Raw genomic sequence first — 23,958 nt, forward strand, 5'->3', positions numbered from 1 at the left:
TCTTCTAGACATTTATGATGTCAATCTTCAGCCAGCGGAGCTGTAACTGCTTCCTCTATTTGTTATGTTTATCATCTCTGTGGTATCAGGGAAAAATCACAGCCCTGGGCAAACTGCTCCAGCAAGACACCTTCACTGTTACCGAGCAGGACAGTGGCTTCCTGTCGCGGCCCAAGGAAAGACGGGTCTTCCTGTTTGAGCAGCTGGTCATCTTCAGTGAGCCAATCGACCGGAAGAAAGGTTTCTCACTCCCTGGATACATCTTCAAAAACAGTGTCAAGGTGGGACCGGCTGTGAACTCAGATCAGCCACATGGGAATTATTTAAAAAAAAAAAAAATGAAATACTGAAGAAATTAAACAAATTATTCCCACGTTATAAATTATATACACAACAGATTCACACCATGCATAGTTTTGCCAAAATCAGAACCTTTTATATAATCTCAAGGCAGACAAGTGATAGGGGTTTGCATGTGTTTTGTGAAGTGTTTTCCAAAAAACTCTATGGGATGGATTCCTCACAGGTGAGCTGCCTAGGAGTCGAGCCCAGTGTGGACGGCGATGACGCTCGCTTTGTGTTGACGTCACGCAATCCTGATGGGAGCGTGGTGCGCTTCCAGCTGCTAGCGTCCTCCCCTGAGATCTGCAGGGCCTGGGTCAATGATGTGGTGCAGATCTTGGAAAGCCAGCGCAACTTTCTCAATGGTCAGTCATGGTTAATTGTCTAAATTGACCCCTTGTGTTGGTCCCAAGCCGAGAAAAATGGTAGGGTTGCATCAGGAAAGGCATCCGGAGCACAACTCTCTGCCAAATGCAGATCATCTGCTGTGGCGAGAGAGAGGGAGAAGCCGAAAGACAGAAACAAATGTATAACAGTGTTTATGTAGTATTTAATATGTAGTGTGAGTGACTCCTTGTTACATAATGCTGTGTAAAAACACTGAATCCGTTGTGGAGCTCATTAGGAAAAACCTCTGTTCTCTATGTCTTTCAGCCTTACAGTCACCTATTGAGTACCAGCGGCGAGAGAGCAAGTCTAATAGCCTTGGCCGCAGCATGAGGCCTCCTCTGTCTGCTGCTAATGCCCTGCGGCCCCACTCCTCTGCCTCTATTGACCGCCACAAGCTGCCGTCGCTTCACTCTCACAACACCTCCTTGCCCGCCCTCTACCTGCCCAGCCACGGCCAGGGCCAAGGACCCAATGAAATATACTCAGTGCGAGATGTAGGTTTCTCCAGCTAATTCTTTTTCTGCTCTGCACAGAGTGACCCTGTCCTGCAGTTATGTCCCACTCAAACACAGCATTTCTGTTCAAGAGACAGTCTGGCACTCTGACACGACAAAAGTAATAATAATTATTTTGTGTGCATGCACTGCAATGTTGTGTGACTTTCCTTTCGTTTGCATCTGCAGTCCAATGTGGTACAGCCGTGCCCCGCCGATTCCCACACTGTTTCTCTGTCGCATGTCCAACTGGGCTTCACTGATCAGCCAAACTGTCAAGCTGTGTCAAATGGGCTGTACACACCCAGCACACAAACTGCACAGGTAGTGTATATGCATGCAGCCGATGCTGTCCGTATAGGGGCCGCACTGTTACAGTACAATGCTGTTGAACGTGGTTCTCCGGGTTTGTCTCACAGGAGATCAATAAACAAACAAAGCCACAGGAAGAAAACCACTGAGGACGTAATGTGCCACTGTAAAACATATTACAGCAATTCTAATGCACTCATTTATTTAAATGAAATGATTAATTACTTGCGCTAACCCTGACAATTCATGCGGACACACACATATATTTATAGAGTGTGGGGGTTTGTTGAGTCATAAGAAGAGTCACTTCTCCCCCTCCTGGAGGAAAAAAGAATTGATCATATTTTGTGTGTTGCTGATGGGAAGTGGAATACAGTTTTGTTGTATAAAACAAAAGGAATATCCAAGATCCTGTTTTATGTGAAATATACATTTCTTGAATAATTCAGGCCTGTGTTTAGTCACATTGCATTTGTCCAGTCATCCAAAAATAGGTGCATTCTGTTTACTCCGGCTTTCCTCCATTAGCGACGTGTCCCTCTCTCATCATTCAGCTTTTATCCTCAGTGGGACAGTGATGACAGACCGGTAGTTGTTCTTCTCCATCTCTTTCTCTGTTTACTCTGTTTGGAAAGGCTTGGTACATAGCAAACAGGAAGCAGACGGAGCAGGATGAGGAAGTCGAGAGAGATTCCTATCAAAAGGCTCATAATCGTTTCTAATACTTGTGCTGGGTTGAATAGATTCAACTCATTTTTTTAGGCTCTAAATGTTGCTGATCAACTACCTTTTCCACTATCTCCTTTAAAGCTGTAGTGCGTAACTTTTCAATATAAACAGAAGTTACAAACTGAAGCTTTAAATGTTTGTATTATTTGCAGTCTCATTGCAGAGCATTTTATGGAAATACTTGATAGTGGTATAACGGATACTCCTTCCTTTTCAGCAGCGAGCAGGAGAGGCCTGCCGACAAGGTCCGCTTGTTGACGCTGGGAGCCAGGTTCTGCTGTCGGGTCTCTCAGCTGGACGACGCCCCAGCAATCTGGCTCAGCTAGCTGAGGATGACCTATGAACTCTCACACAGTCTGTCTCCTGGGGCAGGAGCAGCTAAAGCTACAGCTGTGTAGACAAGAAACCGTGTCTACTGTCGGTTTATGCCAGGCTGGTCCCTTACCTGGTTATGACAAAGGAACCTGACGGATCATATGAAGGAATCATGAGCTGCATCTATTAAAAACGGCTTTGCTCCTGAGCCACTTTAAGGGAGGTATTTAGCCTTGGCCACCTTCAGTGTACATAAATAGCAACCAGTGAGTTGTTACTCGGCTCAGAATGAAAACACTCAGTAGACGTACAGTGTTATGAAAATTTCTGCTTTTTACCTTTTGAAGAGTTTGCATATTTACGACCATCTCTCTTTCAAAGGGCAGGGGGAATTTTCTTGATGAAGAGATATCCATTCCTCATTGGGGCGGTCACTGGAGTTGCGTGTGCTTGAATGTATGTCGACGCAAAGATGTGTGAATGTGTGTGCGTGAGTGAGTGCGCGAGAGTGTGCAAGAAGTTGCTGGTGGCTCTTCTTGTAATCCCTGGTAAATTCTCTCCATTATTATTATTATTATTATTTTTATTTTTATTTTTTTCCACCCAGTGCCCCGTGTGAGGACAAGCACAGCTACATACCTACACTTTGTCATTCCCCTGCTGACAACTGAGTTTGCTGTTTATGTTGACAAGAATGGGAAAGATAGAAAACTTCATGTGAAAGTGCTACAAGGAATTTACTCACTCAAATTTCACCTGTAAGTGAAGGAACTTGTTGAGAGCTCCTTTGCTCTCTTATGCTGTTTGACTTGGCCTCTTTTGATGTGGAGGGAAAAGGCGCGAGGGAGCCCTCTGGAGGTTCTCTGCGGGTATGACGTCACTTCAGAATACTTCTTACTCCGAGAGAGGTGCCTTCAAAGGGATTGCTGTGCTGACCCAAAGTGCGTCAAGAAGCATCTCCATGTTGACGAACTGACACAGCGCTACTTTACTTAGATGCTTCTTCCCAGGCCAGAGTAGATTTGGGGACAAATCTGATTGAACTCATATTGATTGTTTTATTTGTCCACTGTTGTCATGTCAAGGCTGTGCACCGATTCCTATAACCTCTGTTAACTGTTGCTCTCATGGGTTAAATACTGTGCGTATTCCATGTATGTCCACGTGTAAGGTGAAGAATGACTAACGTATGCCAAGAAATGTGATCGTTCATGTTGGTTGAAATGAAGGATAGTGTGTTGCTGGATAAGCAGAATGATGCTGACGTATCAACTTGCATGCACCCTCAGCCACAGACAACAGTGCCAAAAACAAACACAGCTCACGGCTAAACTTTTCTAGTTCACATTTGCCACAAAATACAAAACATAGCAAAAAAAAAAAAAGCACATGTGCAGATGCCTGTGCTATTGTCAGGATCAAGTGACAAAAAGAGGAGCAAGAGGAGCATATCCTTGTCAATACCAGGTCAGTTCTTTTCTGTGGCCAGCAGAGGTCCCCACCAGGCTTTCACTTCCAGTTTAGTTGGATCATACAGCTGCACCAAAGATCAGTAGGCCTCGTATTTCAGTGATAGCATCCGAGCCGCTTAGTAATGTCGTAAAACTAACAATTTATTTCTCAGTGTAAAATGAATGGTGAGGCAAACCATCTCACACACTCTGTAGCATCAGTTAATGTGAACAAATATGTTCTAATGGGAATTTACTGATCAGGCAGCTTTGCATGTAACACAAAGGAATACCACTACAGACAAGCAAAAGTTAAGTGAAGACAAAAACAAACCAAGGGAGGGTTGGTCAATGTTGTGTTTGACTGAGTAGAAATTGTCGTATAATATCAAATAAAAAGTGTCTTTTTTTGAAGCTGATTGCAGTCTTTGTGCGGCTCTACGTGATCGCTCCTTACTGGACTGATGTATGACTTTAACTTCAGCTACCTTGTGGAATGATTTCATCAATGCGTTCAGTTTGTCACAGTTTCCCCCCTTTACTTGTTTTAATAGTGAAATTTCGAGTATTATTTGACTGCAGAGGTTCTCAGCCTCCACTGTGGGACCTCTGATGAAGACAAAGGCAAAGTATTTTGCTTGCTTTGGCATCCCCCTTGGAGAAAGTTCAAACAGGATTAAAAACAAAGAGAAGAAACCCCTGGATGAGCAGACATCTGGTTGGCTGGCCTCAGAATAAAGCCCCATTCTGGGCAGTAAAGCAGCGCCGATCGTAACACGGCTGTGATATATGGAGTCTGTGGAAGGAGGGGGGGCCGAATGGGGTATTAACTTTCACAAGGGTGCAAAATCAAAGGGAGTTCCTGTCACCACTGAGGGGGTCTCAGCAACAGGGGTCCCATTCACAGGGAATTCCTCTCCAGTGCCCTCTGTTGCATCTGTTGACTCAATCTTCCCCATTGAGCGAAAGAAAACACTCATTAAAAAAACACATGACTGTGAACTTGATTGGAGCAGGCGGGACAAACATCACCGATCAATGGGATGAGTATTTATTCTGAGGTGTGAAAATCTTTGAACAGCCTACCATGTTAGGTCTTTTCTAGAAGACTCTGCCTTCACACCAACAGCACAATGGGCAGCGTTTGTGCTCTGAATGTAATCGAATCTTTGGCACTCTCTAAAATTCACCGATTTATCAGATCAGCCGGTAAGAAGGTGAAAACATTCACTCTCGCAGAGTCAGACACAGAGATTTACTCGAGGAAAGAATAACATCATTAAAAACAGCAAATGTTTTTGTTTTTTTCCAGCAAGGACGGTGTTTATTAAAATTCACATGCAGCCATAACCCCCACGATAAAATTGCTAATTATCTTTATATATAATTTACAAGGAACTTAAAATTATAAAACGTTTGCTAATCTTGACAAGTGGTGCTTCATATCGCTGCTTCAGACCACACACAATTTGTAGATCAAAGACTCGTGTGTTTACACTTCAAAAAAGATGCATACCTTTGATGCAGACAAATCATATTTTTCAGAATAAGAGTCTAATTACCAACAGCAACACATTCTGATCTTGTTCAGAGCAGAAATGATAATATCTGTATAGCGACCCTTTACTGTACTAAGGCATTCATTTATTTTGAACATGGTAATATGCACAAAATATCACGGAAGTTGGACGTTTGCCTGTGACCTGCCGCATCCTTCACACAGACTTAATATGTACATCGAGAAGTTTTCAAAAAAATGCTTGATTTTTTTGACATCGGCTGAAACACGAACAAATTGTTAAAGGCATAAAATCTGTTTGTGTCCAAATGAAATCGGTTTGCGTGGCTTCATGGAAAGTACAATGAACGCACGATAACACACAACCTCCCCGACAAGGTTTCCTTTGGAAGCGACTTGTTTTCAAACTGCACACATTAACTTTTATTTAAAATGACTATAACATTTGTAACTTGGGAGTCAAAAATAGGGTTTTGACCACAGGAGATATTTAGGGAGCTCGATGTTTAGCCTCTAGTGCAAACACATGACAGCAAGTGTAAATAACTGTTCATTGTAGATTTTAACTGTTGGACCCAGAGTTCACTCTCTCTTGATGTTGGTGAGCAGAGGGTCTGTACTCTGTGAGGGCTGCCCAGACCGGCTCTTCCTGGTCTGGTGGGTCTTGACGTGTTTGGAGAGATGGTCACTCCTCATGAACCTCTTGCCGCACTGCTGGCACCCAAAGCGCTTCTCCCCCGTGTGTGTGCGGAGGTGCCGCTGCAGCTCATCTGAACGAGTGAAGCTCTTACCACAGAAGAGCCAGTTACAGATAAAGGGCCTTTCCCCGGCGTGCCAGCGCAGGTGTGCCTTCAGGTGAGAGGTCTTCTTGTACACTTTACCACACTCTGGGATGTGGCAGATGTGCAGTCTCTTCTTTCCAAACTCCAGCCCCCCACTGTTTGCCTGGCAGTTGGGGCATTTACAACGTCGGCAACGGCGCGTGGAGCTCAGCAGCCCCTTCGAGGTTCCCTGGAGAAGAGCGGCTATCTGGGGCTGGTGGCCCAAAACAAGCTGTCTGCCCAGAGAGAAGGGATGACTGGTGGGGGTGGCATTGGTTTGGGGTAGGCTCCACCATTGCTGACCTTCCTCTACATGGCCTCCAGGCAGGTGATGCCTGGCCGAGGAGTTCTGGAGGAAGTTTGAGAAATTTTGTCCAACGCTGTTGTGCTGAGGGTAATAGGGGCCGCTGGCCTGTGCCTGCGAGGACAGGACTTTAACAGGGGACAGTTCGAAGGAGTACGATGAAGGCGGTTCAGCGGGAGGCGTGAGAGGCAGCTCATGGTGATGGTGATGGGGATGATGGTGATGGTGGCCAAGGCCAGACTGCATGTGTCCAGGGAACTGCACCTTAGGCACAGTGAAGGTCATCTGGTGTGTGCTGAGGGCAGTGCTGGGAGCCATATCGTTACTCCAGAGCTGAAACATCCCTGACGTGGAGCTGACGGTGCCCTCGTAGGGGAACTGAGAACCTTCTGACCCCATAGAGCTTCCCACCTGCCACGCCTGGCTACAGGTGGTGGCCAGGAAGGAGAGGGTGTTCGCTGCTCCCTCTGGAGAAGAGCTGGGAGTCCGGTCCTGTGGGGTGATTCATAAACATACATTGGATTACATGCCATACCAATCAAGTCAACATACTTATTCACTCTATTTAGATTTTATTATTACACATCAATGCTCCTAAGTAACACTTGGAAACTTGACAGCCATCAAATTTTGATTTTTTTTTCAACAGTTAATTGAATTTAAAACTTGTTAAATCGTTATTTAGTTATTTAGTTAGTTAGTTAGTTACAGTTAGTCCGAATTGAATTATTCCAAGGAATTGAAATTGTTTCATTACTGACCAGACAGGAAAGCTATTCATTCATTGCGCACGAGTTGCGGAAACATGCGCCTTCACCATCACAAAGCAGATGATTTTCAAGCACTACGAGAAAAAGAAGCATAAGAACACGATGGTTAAGCAACAAACCTGTAAAAAGGTGTGCAAAAAGTTGTCACTTCTTTGTATCGTCAGCGCAGCCATCTGTCCTCACGCTCCTTCTCCGCGCACCTGCAACCCGAACTGCGCCAAACAGCGGCAACGGCGGCGCACAAAGTCTCAAGTAACGAGAAAGAAAAACAGATGCTCACATTCGGGTCTTTGAATCTCTCCGGCACTTCGGATAGATTACAATGCAAAAGTCCGTGTCATTTAAATGTCCCTGGGCCCATAGAGTCAGTGTTGTTGTTGTGCAGTGACAGTCCTGATCACTCGGCGTTGAAGCAGCAGACTGAAGTTAGAGGCAGAGAAGCGCAGAGCAGTAAATCCTTGCGATCATGTCAGGGGCGCCTGAGCTGCATCTTCTCTTTATACAGAGGAAAGATCCTCTCAACGGGGTCTCCAGTATGATGCAGGAGAGCCACTCAATGGAGGAGGGGATGTTAGCAGAAGGGGGGGCTACTCATAATTTTCACTCACTTTCAACCAAATGCTGACCCCACGAACTGGCTCCTCCCCCTCCTCCTCCAACTCCTCTGAATAAGTATATGAAAGCAAAATAACCTACTGTAAAACCACATATTTTATCAACCCCATCAGTGAGTGTGTGTGCCACTTCTGCAGTTTTACACACAAATATCCCACGTGCCAATAAAAAAGTGAGAGAGGGGGAATTGTTATTTATAGTTTCAGCAACTTGCACAGAACAAAACTACTTAGTCTGTTAAAAGATAAATATAGCCAGCTTAGTCAAACGAACTTTTCACTCTGGGAGCATTTGCATTCTGCTTCAACTCCACAATGGGAATTCAGTTAAAAACAGTCAATGAATGGATTTTTATTTGTGCCAAAATTAATAAAAAATAAATAAATACAAAAGTCAGCTCTCCAGTCTTTAAGATGCATTATTGTAAAGGATAATATGTATTGTTTTAACAAAGTAAGCAGAGAGTCAATGAGGTTAATGACAAAAAGACTCTATTCTGGTTTCGTTTAATTAAGCTGAATTAACAAGCACAACTGTGTGAGTGTAATCTGGTGTCACTTTTAGCGGGTTATTTAATTCACTGTTTGATTATTAATTTGGACACATAACAAGGGCTTTGTGTGCTTATGTGGCAGCAGAGGCAGCTCCCGGGCCTCGTAAGGTGTGAGGCCACACTGAATACAGGCAGGACTCTTTTCCCTGACAAAGCTAATTGATAAAACTTAATCAAAGCCTCCGAGTTCTCACCAGTAGGTGACATGTCAAATAGGTCGCCCTGTGTGACGTTCTCACATTTCAGAGTTCAAGTAGAGGCCACTTCAGATGTGCTCCATTAAATGCAGATTGAGGCTTAATCTCATTCTGGAAGTCTGTTCACCATTACAATGTTAGGAGTTTAAATCCAGGCTGGGAACCTGTTTCACATGTAAATATCCTTCTCCTTGTTTCACCGACTGTGATCCTCAAATAAACTGCAGCTCGGAAACAAGTCAGCTAAAAGTGGAAATAATTCATCAAATTCAATTCTTAGAAAATCTATGTCAGTTGAACTAGAGAATGAACAGCTTTTTTTTTGAATGATATGAAGACAATCTTTAACAGTTATTGAACTTATTGGTGTGAAAGCTGAGCAACCAATGTTTTGTCCTTACAGCCGGAGACAAAGACTTCCTTTTAGACTCACAATGACTTGCAGACTTCAGCTGCAGCTTGTTTATAATAACACAAATTGTGTTTATTTTTAGCTGGGGACAAACCCGAGTAAAACCAAAAACTTTGTGCCCCGATTTAGTGACAGCAATTATGCTATTCCTTTATTTAAAAACAAATCTTAAATAAAACAATTGGCCAGATTAAAATTCTCTTTAGCAAGCGGCATGTTTAATATTTGCCAGTGCCTCTATAGATCAACACTTTACACTTAAATATGAACTGTATTGCTGTATTACTGATGCAACTTCACTCCTACAGTTATCACCACAACACGGATTGCAAGATAAAGTGAACATGGGGTAAAGAAATCAGAAGTAAAAAAAAAAAGAAATAGGAAAATAGATGAAAACCGCTATGTTGCAAGCAGAGGTATACGATGCCTCCAGTTTATTACGCCGCAGAAGTTGTTAATTACCCTGATTCTTATTTCCTGTCCCTTCTCCCCCACACCACCCCACCCCCACTGTACTGCTTCCCAGATGAGTGGCTTTGAAGTGCAAAGTACTCTCTCCTCACTTTGAACTGTGAAAACAATGCTCATGTGGTGGTGCTTACCTTCCCCATGTTACCTCATTTAAATAGACCTGGATACGGCTTCCACAGTTTTCAAGGGAAAACTCATTTCCAGAGAAAGAGGTCCCTGTGTTCATTAAACAGCTGGTGAGATTGCTGGTAATCAGGCCTGCTCTGTCATAGTCAGACTAGGTGGCAATATACCAGCGTCTTCAACTTCAAAACTGACACGGACTGAAAACCCAACAAAGCCACACAGACTTTCTAATGTATTTCTGGACAAAAAAATAAAATAAAATAGAATAATAATATAAATCTCCACCGGGCTTTTTAAAAAAAAATCATAGTTACATTTGAAGGAATCTCCCATAAATCTGTTCTTTTTAGTTCTTTCATCTATTGTAGGAAACAAATGGTGTTGTTTGTGTTGCAGACATAATCCTACTCTTAAGCTCAGAACGTAGAATATGCAAGTGGCTGCTCAAGCTGTGTTTTTTTTATCATGCCTGGGGGGCAGTTTAAAAGCCTCAGATCACTAAATTGTCCCAGCTGTCTTGACCATCTGCACTCAAAAAGGGCAGCCACAGAGGAGAGCAGCCTTTGTGCTGGTGGCCATGTCAGAAAGCCAATTTTATAGCACTGTGCTGACTCAATGGCCCTCGTGTGACAAATGTGGCCTAATGGATGAGACTGGCAGCATGTAAAAGCCTGCTGCTAACTGTAGTGCTTTACTCTTTAACCATTCAGCAGCCCAAGACGAGACAAGATGGGGTGTAATTACCATGACACTCGGTTTCATTGGGATGAGCAACAACACCAACAGCTGGACTTTACAGGGTCACAATTTGATACCTCATTCAGGAGTCTCTTTCCTGTCTCCTGTTGAGTTAGACGTCAGTATTTATGTTGACAGCACGAAGGAAATAGTGAACAAAGATTGATGTTGATCATCAGGCTCAGGTTCACCTGTGTGGACTGGAGAATATGCACATTTGAACAATAGTTTGATGACACACGTACATACAGTATTCTCCAGATTGTGGAGCCTGAAAATGAAAAAAGAACCTTCTATTCCTAATATAATGTAATGTAATGTAATGTAGTATAGTATAATATAATATAATATAATATAATATAATATAATATAATATAATATAATATGGTATGGTATGGTATGGTATGATATGATATATGATATATGATATAGTATAGTATAGTATAATGTAATGTAATATAATGTAATGTAATATGATATAATATAATACATTATATTATATTATAGTATAATATAATATAATATAATATAATATAATATAATATAATATAATGTAATGTAATGAAATGTAATATGATATAATATAATACATTATATTATAGTATAATATAATATAATATAATATAATATAATGTAATATGATATAATATAATAAAATACATTATATTATATAGTATTTTAGTATAGTATAGTAATATAATATTATATTATATAATATTCTATAGCTATTATCACTCAGACTCACTAATTTAGCCGTTTAGTTTGTTAATGGCGTAAAACTGTCCAATCAAACCAAAAACAAGCATAAATCACAGAAGCGCAGTCATTTTCTGTGTTGCTCCTCATCTACTTTGCTATCACAGCAGGATTCTGTGTTGTTATTCCCTCTCCTTCACTATGTTTCACACTGCAAGGTGTTTCGAGAAGCAGAAAACTCTAATAACTCCCTCATCTCTTGTCCATTAGCATGTACGAAAACCCCAAAATCTCCAGTCCTGGGCAGCCACAGGCAGACGGCACGCATCTCCGCTTGTCAAAGAAAACTTTTATCAATACCAAGAGCACTTGAAGTTTGTTTGCATTTTGTTTTCCAGCACTCTTAACAACTTCAGAAGTCAGATCACAGGAGTATCTGATCAAAGCGCTTCGTGGTTAGTTCTGGAAACACAGGAGTGCTACACCACGCTTTGATACTCCACATCAATATTTCAATTCAACAATCACTTGACATGCACCCATACTCCCAGAGCCGAAAGACGAAAGGGGAGATAGAGAGAGTGAGAGAGAGAGAGAAAGAGAGAGAGAGAGAGAGACTGAACAAATCTCTGCCTTCCACACCTTTGTGGTGATGTTATATAAAATGAACCGGATTGCCCTTTAGACAACTAATGTAATCCACTAAAACGTGGCAGCACGGGTTAAGCCGATGTGTTTTAACATCAACATCAATCTGCATGCATCAAGGTACCATGTCGCTCCACACCTTTCAAACAAACTCCAAATTCGAATGAAACCACAAATCAAACAGTAACTTTTTGTTTCAAGGACTCACAGTAACGTCAGCGACTTACTCACACTGTATGTCAGAAAACACTTGTCACAGAGTGGAAATCTGAGCAGAGGATGTGTTTCATGTTTTATCAAAGGAAAAGTAGTACAGGAATTCGGCAGTGATAAAGATGAATACAGGTCCATCTGCCAAATGTCACTTTCATGGTACTTCGTGATCATTTCATCATCTCGACAGGATACGACACGCTTTGAAGGTTTTCGGCCTGTAAAATATAGCATTTGATCTGCAAAGAGACTTGTGGCAAAGTTTGCTTGTAATCAGTGGAGCCATAATAAGTGACACGATAACTAAAGCCTGAAGAACGGTTCATAGCTGAAACCAGGAAAGAGAGTGATTTACAGCTATGAAAAGGTGTAATTAAACATTTGGTTGTTCATCTTTGTGGAGTCTGAATGAGGTAATGGAAAGTGGAACTCAAACAAACAAGGCATACATGCTCAGAAACATCACAGGTCTCCGATGTTCAAGTTTCAGCCTCCTGATACAACATGAACATGAGTGAAGTGCACATAGGCCACGTTTAACTGCTTCTGTAACAAAAAACATAGTATTGTCAGTGATACACAACAACCTGCTCAAGCATTAACAATCAACTTACAACCAGAGACACAACAGACTAGACAATAACGTCACACACTTTTCTAACAGCTTCTTTCAGTCAAGAAAATACAAGAAAGTAGAGAACTGTCAAGCTTAATACATCTGAACAGTGCAATGTAACATGTGCAGTCTACTCACACAAATGCTGCAGTATCTCAAGTGTGTTTTATTTCAACTATATTTATATTGTGTAGACAGACTTGACAACTTTCCCTGTTTTTTCTTTTTTTTATTATTCTGTCTATTACTATTTTTTAAAACAACTGCTGACTCCAGAGCCCCCTCTAAAATACTTCCAACCTCTTGTCCACCTTTTTTGGTTTCCCTCTCACTTACTGATTTTCAACGGACATCGCTTGCAAGAAAAAACCATGACAAACATTCAATTCTCTGCATGTTTCTTCATCTTGAGGGTGGTAGCTCCTCAACTCCAATCTAGTCATTTAGTGTCCCAACTGGTGATCTTTAACCTAAAACATAATCTCCTGGCTTTGTCATTTTAATGCATATAGTTGATAAAAAAAAAGATCTCCTCCATGTACAACTATTACTAATCACACTATAGCTGACAAACAAACTACTAAATAAACAACTTATGATTTATTTATGTATTATGTTTTGTTGTAAATTTGTATTTGCTTTTTTTAGTTTATATTTTAAGTTCTTTTACAGTGCAATGTGCAGTGACAATAAAGTCTATTTTATTCTATTATTTCATATATATACCTGTAGAATAATAAATGTGTTTATCCAATTTCTCTTTGTTCACACATATCATATTTGCACATTAAAGAAAGCATCGTCCGAATCCGTATTCTTCAAACAGACGTGACCAACAAAATCAATTGTGATTTGGTGTAAACCGCCTGACATCCTGTCTGACACGACTTTGCCATCAGTGTTTATGATATTCACCACTGGATACTTTCTGAACACAATACATTTATGTTGATTCCTCTTCCCCCCACTAAACATTTAAAATTAATGATAACTAATTTACCAGGAAAAGTGAATTGTTTATTCATAGGGTTTCGCTGTGTAAATTCCCTAAAATGAGGAATTCCCCACAACTGCCTGTCTGTACGATGCCACGTAAAAATGAATAATATAAAAGCAAATGCAGAGACGAAAGGAAAAGAATAACGTGGGGGAAACAATGGTATTATCCATCAAACAGCATCTACACATGCACAGACATAGATGAACAAAGGTAAATAATTAGCTGGAACACTTGACAATATCGTCCTAATGTGGGTTCTGCTTACAGGGACCTGTGCCAATTGATCTCATAGCTTTGTTGAGTGGCTGTGGGAGATGTGAGCACCTGTCACAGCGATACTGCCGTCTGACGACGGTTACGTATACTACTGTAACTGTATCACTGCATGAAAATAATGAAAATAATGAAATAAGCTGCTGTTTTTAGTTTAGCTAATTAGAACATTTAATTCCTCAAGTAATTGTGTGTGTGTGTTGTGCTGCTAATTTTAAATCTGTAAAGTGGAGCTTTTATTATTCTTAATCTTAATGGAACTTGCTCCTGGATAAAAAACAAAGGTTGTCCAAAAATCACATGCATCGTGGTCATACTGAACCACAGTTAACATCATGTTACAAAATAACTTTATTTGGTTGCCTTATACTTTTTTTTATTCCTTATTCTCTGTATAGCTGTAGTGTATGCCATTACATTTTTATGCTTTATTGCAATATTTTACATTTTATCCTAATAATTTATACTTATATATTAATATTGTATTCATTTATTTTGTAGCTATATACGGTATATGATTGTGATCTATCTATCTATCTATCTATCTAAGAAGTTCTATTCAGCGGCTTTTACAGTAAAAACAGGAATTCAACCCCAAAACCTCTTGAATCCTGTTTCATAAATATTACCCAAGAAGCCCAAACCTAGCATCTGGGAAGAGAGACTGGTGTCATTATGGTAACCAGATTGTACAGCAAGGCTCAAGCTGAAACCAGAAATGCAAAGCAAGAGAGCAGAGATACAAGAGCAGAGCAGCAGATTCCTCCTCTAATTCTTCTTCTTCTCCTTCCTCTTTAATACATGTGCAACTGTAATGCTACTATCTGTTAAGCTCCTCCGTCAGCTCAGCCTGCGTAATATGAGGCGAAGTGTCACCCTGTCACCACCGTGCCAGAGATCAGCCCGGCTGTTTGTGTGTACTGCAAATCAAGCCAAGCTCTGAGGAGGAGGGGAGAAAATGACACAGATGCTCTTTCATCTAATCCTTGTGGTGTAATTTGCACCTCAGTAAGTTTAATTGATGACTACTGATCAAATGCTTGCCTTTGAAAATAAAATCTTTGGGATTGTTATTTTCCACTTCAACCTGCAAAAAGAATTCTTAATGCACCTGATGAGAGGTTTTTAACTGATGGATGAGGTTTTTTTTTTTTTGGAGAGTTTGAACCTTGGTACATCACTGAATAACTGAAACTCAATGAGTTTGATGGTGATTTTTCACTATTAACTTTACGACTGTTTAAACTTCACTAAGCAAACTTAGAGAGGGAGAAGACTTCTCTTGCTTTCAGCAGCAGCAGCATATGCACCTGAGTTCTGTGTGCGTTTGACTTCCTCCAGAGATCCAACCTGAGCATCACTGTCATTCAGACAAATAGAGAGTGACAGGCCGAGCTTACCATTGTCAACGTTAGACTCCTCTTCAGGACTTTTTCATTACGTTCTGTTCCCCCAGCTGAACAGAAGGCTGTGCTTTGCAAAACAAACACAACAAACAGGGAACCTGTGAGATGAAAGAGTAAACAACATGGCCCACTATCATGCCCCACAACCATGACACTTCCTAAGTAGGTTACCATGGAGGGTAACCCAATTTATCACGTGTGTCTGACTGTGCTGTGAACTTCCTCAAGTTCTCAGCGGCCCAGCCTAACAAGGATTGACTCAGGACCTTGGCCTTGGAGAAAAAAAAAATCAAATGGCCGCTCCACTAATGACATTACACACGTACAAAGCAGTTCATTATCAAGAAAAAAAAATGATAGGAAGTCAATCTACTGATGTTGGTTAACTAATTGTAAAGCAGGGGGATTCAAAAGCAGATGTTGCATTTCAAAGCAGTAGTGAGCGAGGAGACAGGTTATGATTTATGCTAAAATGTGTGGCTTCAAAGCATCGAACGCGGCTTCTAAACAAATTGAACAAGTCAAGCGCTATTCACCCAGGACCAGGAGGGAGCCCAGTGCTTGTAGATCAGAGGCTCACGTCTGCCGCTTGTAATATCACTCAGTGGAGGAGGGGGGTCCCTCAGGGGTGGGGGTGGGCGTGGGGGGGCAGCACAGAAAGGCTAACACCAAGCAGCGCTCACACAGAAAGGAATTATGTACGAATGCAGCTGCAACACCTGTGCAGAAACATCACCCCCCCTCCCACTGCTCCTCTCCTGGAGCATCAACCACACAGAGGGAGTGGAGAGGGGTGGGCAGCACCTTGAGACTTGACATCCTTTCCGTGGATGGCACTATTATTTGGGAGGAGATGGAAGAGATGGAAGACGATATTGGGCCTGTGTCAACATACTGATGCAATTTTCGTAAACAAGGATGCTTGTAGGGAAGGTTGGCGAATGGGGGGGGAGGCTTTAAACTGTGTTTATCCTTGTTGTCTTCTAAATGAGGCAAACAGATAATAATATGTTGATCTTTTAATATCATCGTCGGCCAAACTATAGCAGATGTGCAGAAACAGTCACAAAAAGTCACAAACGTGTGTTATCTTCATTTTGTTTTATTTGAATTATGTGTTTGTTTGAAATGCAAAGATTGAACTCGCAGTGTGAAATGCATTTCCTTAAACAGTATAATAAGACAGGTGTATCATCCTGAAATCTATATCACAGATTGACTTTGTTGTTGACGTTACCATACATGTCAAAAGACAGACTGCATGGACGTCTCTCAATTTTCCCCCGTCTGTTTTCTTGTATTTGATGCATCCTAAATTGGGACAGGAGAAACGAATTGCTAAATTTTTAATTAACTTCATAACATCTGCACTTGTGCTTTGAGAGAGCAGCGAAGATTTCCTTTTAACCTATTCCAGCACATTTGCACACCAAGGTAAATCTTGATGCTGGCACTCTTACAGAAAGGAAGGGGGGTGGTGGTGGTGGTGGTGGTGGGGGCTGGGAGGAAAAAAAAAAATCAAAATGGAAATGAACTTTCACTTGTGTGTGTAGATCAAAGAGACAGAATTATTCAACTTTTTACCATTGCTTGATCTTCTAAAAAAAAAAAGAAGTGAGGAAAAAGTAGGGGAGATGGATGAATGAATGAGGTTTGAGTTTGAATTCTTTGTCGGCTTTTGTATGAGCTTTATTTTTCTTGTCAAGTGTATGCACTTGTCTTCATTGAGACTTAAATGTCTCCATTTGTGGTTACTTCATAACGGAACAAATAAAGATATTGATTTCCCGCTGATGCTGAAGCATCTTAATAAGTATTGTTCAAAATGTGATCCTCAGACCTTTGGGGGTGACGGTAGCCCAGTGGTAGAGCGAGTCGTCTTTTAACTCAAAGGTTGTCGGTTGGATTCCTGGCTCTGCTAGTCTACATGCCAATGTGTCCTTGGGCAAGACACATAAATGAATGGGTGAATGGCAAAACTGTAGTGTAAAGCAGCGTTCAAGACCAGACGTGCCATATAAATACAGACCATTTGCCTATTTTTATTTTACAAAATATTTCATCACTCAAAATATGCAGCAAAATATGTATATTTTCATAAATGCATCAGATTTAGAGCAAACCAATCCACCCACTTCAATATTATTTCCCATTATTATCATCATTATTATTATTGTTAATATAGTCAATCTTTTACCAACAACTGTTAAGTATACAGTTGTGGAGGGGGACACAAACCATACGTGGACATAAGAATAACAATAATGCATCATGTCACAGAAGACACACATTTATAGTTTATAGACTGTATAGACTGTGATTGATCATTTGCTTTACATTCACCGCTCTGTATTTTTTTTGCAGTCCCTTCTGTTACAGTCTTACCTGTCAGTTGAGAAGCCTATGAAATTGGAGCAGACCAGTTCCCCGTCCCCTCCCCCAGTTGCAGGCACCTGCACGGGCAGTACTGACTGATGTGAGTGATATCACGGCACACCAAAGCTTCTTTAACAAATCTCCCTTTGATACAGCAAAACAATGACGTCTCTATTGAAAACCCCATTACTGTGTGTGTGTGTGTGTGTGTGTGAGAGAGAGAGAGAGTGTGTGTGTGTGACTCAGAAGATTGAGAAAATGGCAGTTAAATGATACAAAGATTGTTCTGGAACTTAAAAGTAGAAAAAACAAACAACACAAAAACTTCACTTCATTTGCTTTACCAGAGCTCTCCACAAGAGGACACTGCTACCATAGTGCATCCACTTCATGCTGCTGCAGACCTTTTCCATGTTTCTGTTTGATTTCTGCATCATCGCAAAACCTTATTTCATCTTTTTGTAAATACTTCATTGAAATTGTACCAAGAGCCGGCCAAGCTTTTTAAGGATATGTACAATTTTAAATGTAAAGAAATAGTTCAGTGTGTTGATGGTGGGTGGAAAACTCCTATTCTGTTAATAATCAGATTTTACACAGATACACTGTTTTGAACTGGCCCAGCAAAATTGGTTCTATGTTTTGATCTATTTATTTATGAAGCTCACATGACAGAAAATCGATCATTTGCTCAAATACAACTCAGCTTCTACAGTAAAGCTCTAATGAAAAGGTTTTCTCTTGGACAATGAGCTGCAACCTTCATATTTATCCTAACACAATGTCTCCTCTGTTGGGCCAGAGCTGCACATCTTTCTAAAACCATACACCATGCTTTGAAGAAATGCAGCAGTTTTAGCTTTTCTTTCACGTCTGTCTGTTTTCAAATAGGTCTGTCTCGACTTCCCCATCACTGCTTGTGTTTTATCAACACGTTTGTAATCTTTCCCTGATGCAATATAAGAACACAGCAGTACTGAAGTGAAACTCACTCTTGCTGAATATGTTACTGTTATTGCTGCAGCCGTATGTCACTCAGTCAGGCCTTTTTTAAATGTATTTTAATGTATCTATCAATGTTTGTAGAACTTCATCTTTGAACTATTGACACAAGGGAGAAAAGAAAATCTGGAGATCCTAATGTCAGCCAGTGAGGTGGGGGAGCCCCCAGGCTCTTGGCTTTGTCTGCTTGTTGAGTGGGGCCATCAGATAACAGCCAGGACAATGGCGCTCCATTCTGAGGACTCTCTTAAATGAGCAGGAAGCGGCGGTGAGCGCCTAGCGGAGGCTTCTGGTGGACTCCCTGGGGTCTGCTCAGCCCTGACGGAGCACGCCACTACTGAATGAATGGTTGGAGAGCATGAGAGGAAATGAGAAGCTGGTGGCCACCCAGCCGGAGCCACGGGTGGCCTTTGATGCTGAGTGAATTTGGATGAGAGCAAGGGGAAGGTGATGGAGAGGCAAGAGGAGAGGTGCAGGGAGAAAAGACGGTGGCAAGCACAGGTGAAATTATGAATTTTGAGAAGAGGGGAGGAAATAAACAATTAAAAACAATGACCTGCATGGTTGACTTCATAAATTGCCAGTCTTGTTGGTTATCTGCTCACTGGAGCTCAGCTACAGGTGCAAACCTTATGGGAATGTACAGAACAAAAACAAACACAGTAATCATTTCTGATGACAATCGAATCACTGTGTAATCTGCTTTACCAGACCATCAGCTTTATTGGTATGACTGCACAAACATGGAATTTGATTTTGTGTACTTGTAAATAAAAAAGACAGAAACAGGAAAACAATATTGTTATTATAATTATAGATATATAAATAGGTAGTTGTATTATATATATACAGTACATTATACACTGTCATGCTGGTTGTATGACTTTTTTTCATATTGTGTCATTATTTCTCAGCTACAGGATACACTCTTAAAATATACTTAAAATAAATGCATCAGTCTCTGAATTTCCTCTCTGATCAGCCAAGGATTTTTGTTGCAGATTCATTTCTGTTAGAATGAACAGCTTACAACTGTTTGTACCTGAAGTCTGAATTAACACCATTTGATTGTGTCTTAGTGCAGTGTAACAGTTATACAATAGCCCCCATTCTCGTTTGTGTTGACTGGCCTCAAGACGTATGCGTGAGTAATGACACACTGAGGCAGGAAGGTTGGGAATCTGGCAGCAGCCGCCAGTACAGTCGTGGGCCCACGTCTCCCTGCCCTCCACCCTGGTGTTGTCAGCCTGGTACGTGCTGTCGAGGGCATGTGGTGATGCAGCAGCAGCAGCAGCAGCAGGAAAGTCCAGAGCTGGAATATTACCGAATAGTGACAGAAGTTACACAAGATATTGTCAATGGATGTTTTCCCAACATGTAACAGAATACCATCCAAAACTGTGATGGACTTTTCAACTTTCAACTTACTTCTCTGCTGAACGCATGGTATCATGCCAGTCGCATGTGAATCATCATCATTGGTGCGTATGTCACTTTGACAGCCACAAAAGCTAGCCTAAATAGTTGTTGTATTGTCTAAGAAATCTCACTGAGTTTGGATTTATGCTTTATATGTTGGTGAATATACTCTAAATTGACTGTGAGTGTGAGAGTGAATGGTTGTTTATGTGTTTGCCCTGTGATGGACTGGCGACCTGTCCAGTGTGTACCCGGCCGTTCGACCCTTATCAGCTGAGATTGGCACCAGCAGCCCTCATGTGGAGGATTAAGTGGTAGAAGATGAATAAATTCATTTTTTAGGAATATTATACATTAGACGTGCTAATCCTCACGTGGGCATAACATAATCCCACAAAGTACTATAATGCGGTTGGCAGTTATGTTTTTCATTCAAATACTGAATGACTAATGCTTACATTGAACAAATAAACTCACTGTTTAACTTTTTCTTTAATAAGACAACATCTCTTCTGCTGGTGAAATCACTGAGCTGTGATTGGATGATCACTGCCTGGGGGAGGGGCACGGTATACTGCTACAGTCACGAACACGTGCAATCTGTGCTGCTCTATATGCATGCAGTTCTTGTGAAAGGTGTCAAGTCTGGGAGGAGATGAGGAACTATGTCAGTTACCAAGAGAAACCACGGCACACCGTTTCTGACAGAAAAGAAGCCTCCCTGGCTCAGTGGATGGATACAATTCTAACTAGTAAAAGGCTGTTGACTCAACATTTTGAGCCACCTGCCGTGAACCCTGTGTGAGGTGAGCCTGTGATTCTCAAGCACCCACTCCACCAGTTCCACGCAGACAACAGAATACTAGAGTCACTACAGTGGATCAGTGCAACATCTCATCCAACCCCTAATCCTGTAGCTGGATTAGATCTCTTTGTGCAATATGTATATATATATATATATATATATATATATATATATATATATATATATATATATATATATATATATATATATATATATATATATATGTATAATAAAACAGACCCACTTTTTGTTCTGCTTTGTTATACCAGGGCGTCTTTTGAAGGCCACAGATAAATCACACAGGGAAGTGTTTCTTCCTTGTGTTTAACACCATGAATGCTGTGCAGCTGAAAGTGAATCGAGTGTTGACAGAAGCAGTGAGGTGAAGCAGACAATACAGCAGTGGCTCTTACAATGTGGTTCAGGGCTGTGTCGCTGTTGTGTTGACCGGGACAATGCTTTGGCATGAGCTGAGAAGTGACACATCCCACAAGCAGACAGTCTCCAGTCAACCGAGGGGCTCTGCAGGTCACAAACAGCAGCTCCCCTTGCATGGTTTAGTAAATATGTTTTTCTGAAAGAGACAAAGAAAGAGGAAAGAAAATAACTGCTGTGGTCCTCAATGGTCGACGAAGAATGAAGATGAAGAATGACTCATCTGCTTTGGATGAAATTGGAGATTGTGAGTCAGAAAAGGGGCAACTTTGACATAAATCTTCAAGAGGAGACTAAACACAAGAGGGTGTGTGGCATTACCATATGTACTGAAACGAACAGACATGAGAGTGGTAGTCACCAGATAAAGGAAGATCAGTTAGGAACACAGCTTTCACCTTTTGTTCTGCAGACAGGCTTCTTGGGCTAACCGTTGACCTTTTTATTGTCTGTGCTGGTACCCTTGCTCTTGAGAGCAGAGATCATTCATCATGCTTTGTTGGGGAGTCTGCAAATGTAGGCGGGTGAGGTAGCACTCACCCAGGAGATGCATGACCCTGATGGTTGATAAATCGACATGGCCACCGCTCTGTAGGAGAGGTGAAGGTCAGGAGATGTTCCTCAAGAATGAGCAGGAAGTCTGCATCTCATGAAACTTTTGCAAAAAAAAAGAAAGCAAACACCTTCATCAGGGAAGGTATGATAAGTATTTTGAGTATACAGAGCTGTAAGAAAATGGAAGATTTAGCAGAGGAATAAGAAGTCTTCGGTTGAACAGTGCAAGATCTGTTTGATGATTGAATTGCCGAAACAGCAGAAACTTTGTACAGTGTGAGTGACAAATTACAACAAATTCAAGAACGAACAGGAAGAATTCTTGAAGGCACTAATGAATGGAGAGGAGCAGAGAGCGGAAAGGGATGGGAGAGGTAAGGAGACAGTGATGCACGGCGAGGTTTGGCTGCCAGCAGTCGGGCTCTTAGACAAGGTCATTTCCAAAGTAACATGCTATGGGGGAGGTCGGGACAAGCATCCCATAAAGCAGATAAAGAACAATAGCAGGAACTATTGGCAACCAAATGACTGCAGCCTCTCCCTGGTCAAGAATAATACAAAGTCCCTGTAAGTTGGAGACACACTCTCAGCATGAAGGAGACAGACAGGGTGAGATATTTTTATAATTTGATTAATGCTAATGCAACAAGAAAAGTGGGATCATGAGCTACGGTGCCAAACATTAGTGTTTTCCTCAGAAAGACCAAGGCTGTAAATGGTAACACATATTACAGAATAAAAGGACAGGAGTATTTTTAACATTCTAAACAATGTGACATCATGTGGAAGACATGCACCTTTGTCAGACACAAATGGTCAAATCACTTGACACATCGTGTGGCTACAAATAAGGTGCTGATAACCTGTTTGCTGTGCTGGTAAACTAACTGCATGCACACTGGACAATAGACTACTCTGGGGCCACTCAGGTATTCACATTTTCATTGTTTAAATTCCCTCAGAGCAACTCATGTTATGATGAAGGGTTTTGTCTATAGTTTGGGGTTAACACTCCATATCCTTTTCCATTCAACACATTGTTCCTTTAACCACTGATTAATATCTTGTTTAAACAGCCCACAGACACTACACACTGTTGGTGTGTTCATAAATCCTCTGGAGCTGATCAACACAATGGACCACATTCCTGGCATTTGGAGGAAGTTGCTTATATCACTGTGTGTCTCCTCTCCAGCAGAGACACAGATATTCTAGGAATATGACACTTGGACAAAAACAATGCTCTGCCTTCATGTCTGTTTATTTCAACTAATTGAAAACATTTGGGAGGCAGGGACACTCATCACACCAGTTTACCTTTAGTCTGATTAGCCACTCACCTACACACTGACAATGTGTTCTATCTTGCATAGAATAACGAACGTTAGGTTAAGTTAAATCTAAAGTCAACAATATTAATTAGAACGTTTTATCAGGGTTACATTTTGAATGACTTAACGTCCTCTGCTAATTATGGCTTAATTTAGGTTGGTTTAATTGGTTCCAGAGAGGATACTTTAATTTTCCAACTGGGCAGATAAATAAAATAATTAAATACAAATAAATTAATATTTGCAATTTAAAAAAAAAGCTAATCTGGTGAAACAAATATTGTACACTCATAGTGTAGGAGCCATTTCTTTGTGTAGCTGCTGCACTACCAATTTATGCCGACAGGTGGTGGGTGTGTTCTTTTTTGTTGCTATAAAGGTGGGAACTTTGTGTCACTGGGCAGGTGTTGCCAGACGGAAGAGTGCACAGTTTTCAACCGCTTTAAGATATGCTTATGGCACAGTGGTCTCCGTCACATTTACTGCTGTTTATTGGACTTGATCTTGCGCCTAAAACCTGAGAAATAAAAGGTCGCATATTAAGCAAAACAAGCGTTTCGACTGGATTTCATTGTACAAGAAAGCGTATCAAGCGCGTTATTAAGTTTAGCCTGTCCTGCA

At 41.2% G+C, this 23,958-nt stretch overlaps 3 protein-coding genes across 10 annotated transcripts in view; 2 read left to right on the forward strand and 1 right to left on the reverse strand.

The window, feature by feature from the left end:
* arhgef25a (Rho guanine nucleotide exchange factor (GEF) 25a) overlaps positions 1 to 4,452 on the forward strand; it is a 41,380-nt gene extending 36,928 nt beyond the window's left edge. For 3 of the 4 annotated variants that reach the window (XM_044038057.1, XM_044038060.1, XM_044038059.1), the window contains 5 exons: positions 90 to 281; positions 527 to 707; positions 997 to 1,226; positions 1,416 to 1,550; positions 2,485 to 4,452. In XM_044038057.1, the coding sequence (XP_043893992.1) occupies positions 90 to 281; positions 527 to 707; positions 997 to 1,226; positions 1,416 to 1,550; positions 2,485 to 2,610 (864 nt within the window). In that variant the 3' untranslated portion in view covers positions 2,611 to 4,452. The remainder of the gene's footprint in view (positions 1 to 89; positions 282 to 526; positions 708 to 996; positions 1,227 to 1,415; positions 1,551 to 2,484) is intronic. The other variant, XM_044038058.1, reaches the window with a different exon arrangement.
* Positions 1 to 23,958, forward strand: part of samd11 (sterile alpha motif domain containing 11) — a 1,171,052-nt gene that overhangs the window by 391,863 nt on the left and 755,231 nt on the right. The window lies entirely within an intron of this gene.
* On the reverse strand, positions 5,156 to 7,985 carry sp5l (Sp5 transcription factor-like). Of its 2 annotated transcripts, XM_044038116.1 has the most exons (3): positions 7,728 to 7,985; positions 7,439 to 7,521; positions 5,157 to 7,169 (listed from the first exon to the last, which is right to left on the reverse strand). In XM_044038116.1, the coding sequence occupies exon 3, from the start codon at positions 7,074 to 7,076 to the stop codon at positions 6,135 to 6,137; it is 942 nt and encodes a 313-aa protein (XP_043894051.1). In that variant the 5' UTR covers positions 7,077 to 7,169; positions 7,439 to 7,521; positions 7,728 to 7,985; the 3' UTR covers positions 5,157 to 6,134. The 2 variants fall into 2 exon arrangements, with proteins under 2 accessions (XP_043894049.1, XP_043894051.1); XM_044038114.1 differs by lacking the exon at positions 7,439 to 7,521 and having other exon boundaries at positions 5,156 to 7,169; positions 7,567 to 7,985.

Source organism: Solea senegalensis, linkage group LG11 (genome assembly GCF_019176455.1).
Source record: "Solea senegalensis isolate Sse05_10M linkage group LG11, IFAPA_SoseM_1, whole genome shotgun sequence".
Classification (NCBI taxonomy): domain Eukaryota; kingdom Metazoa; phylum Chordata; class Actinopteri; order Pleuronectiformes; family Soleidae; genus Solea; species Solea senegalensis.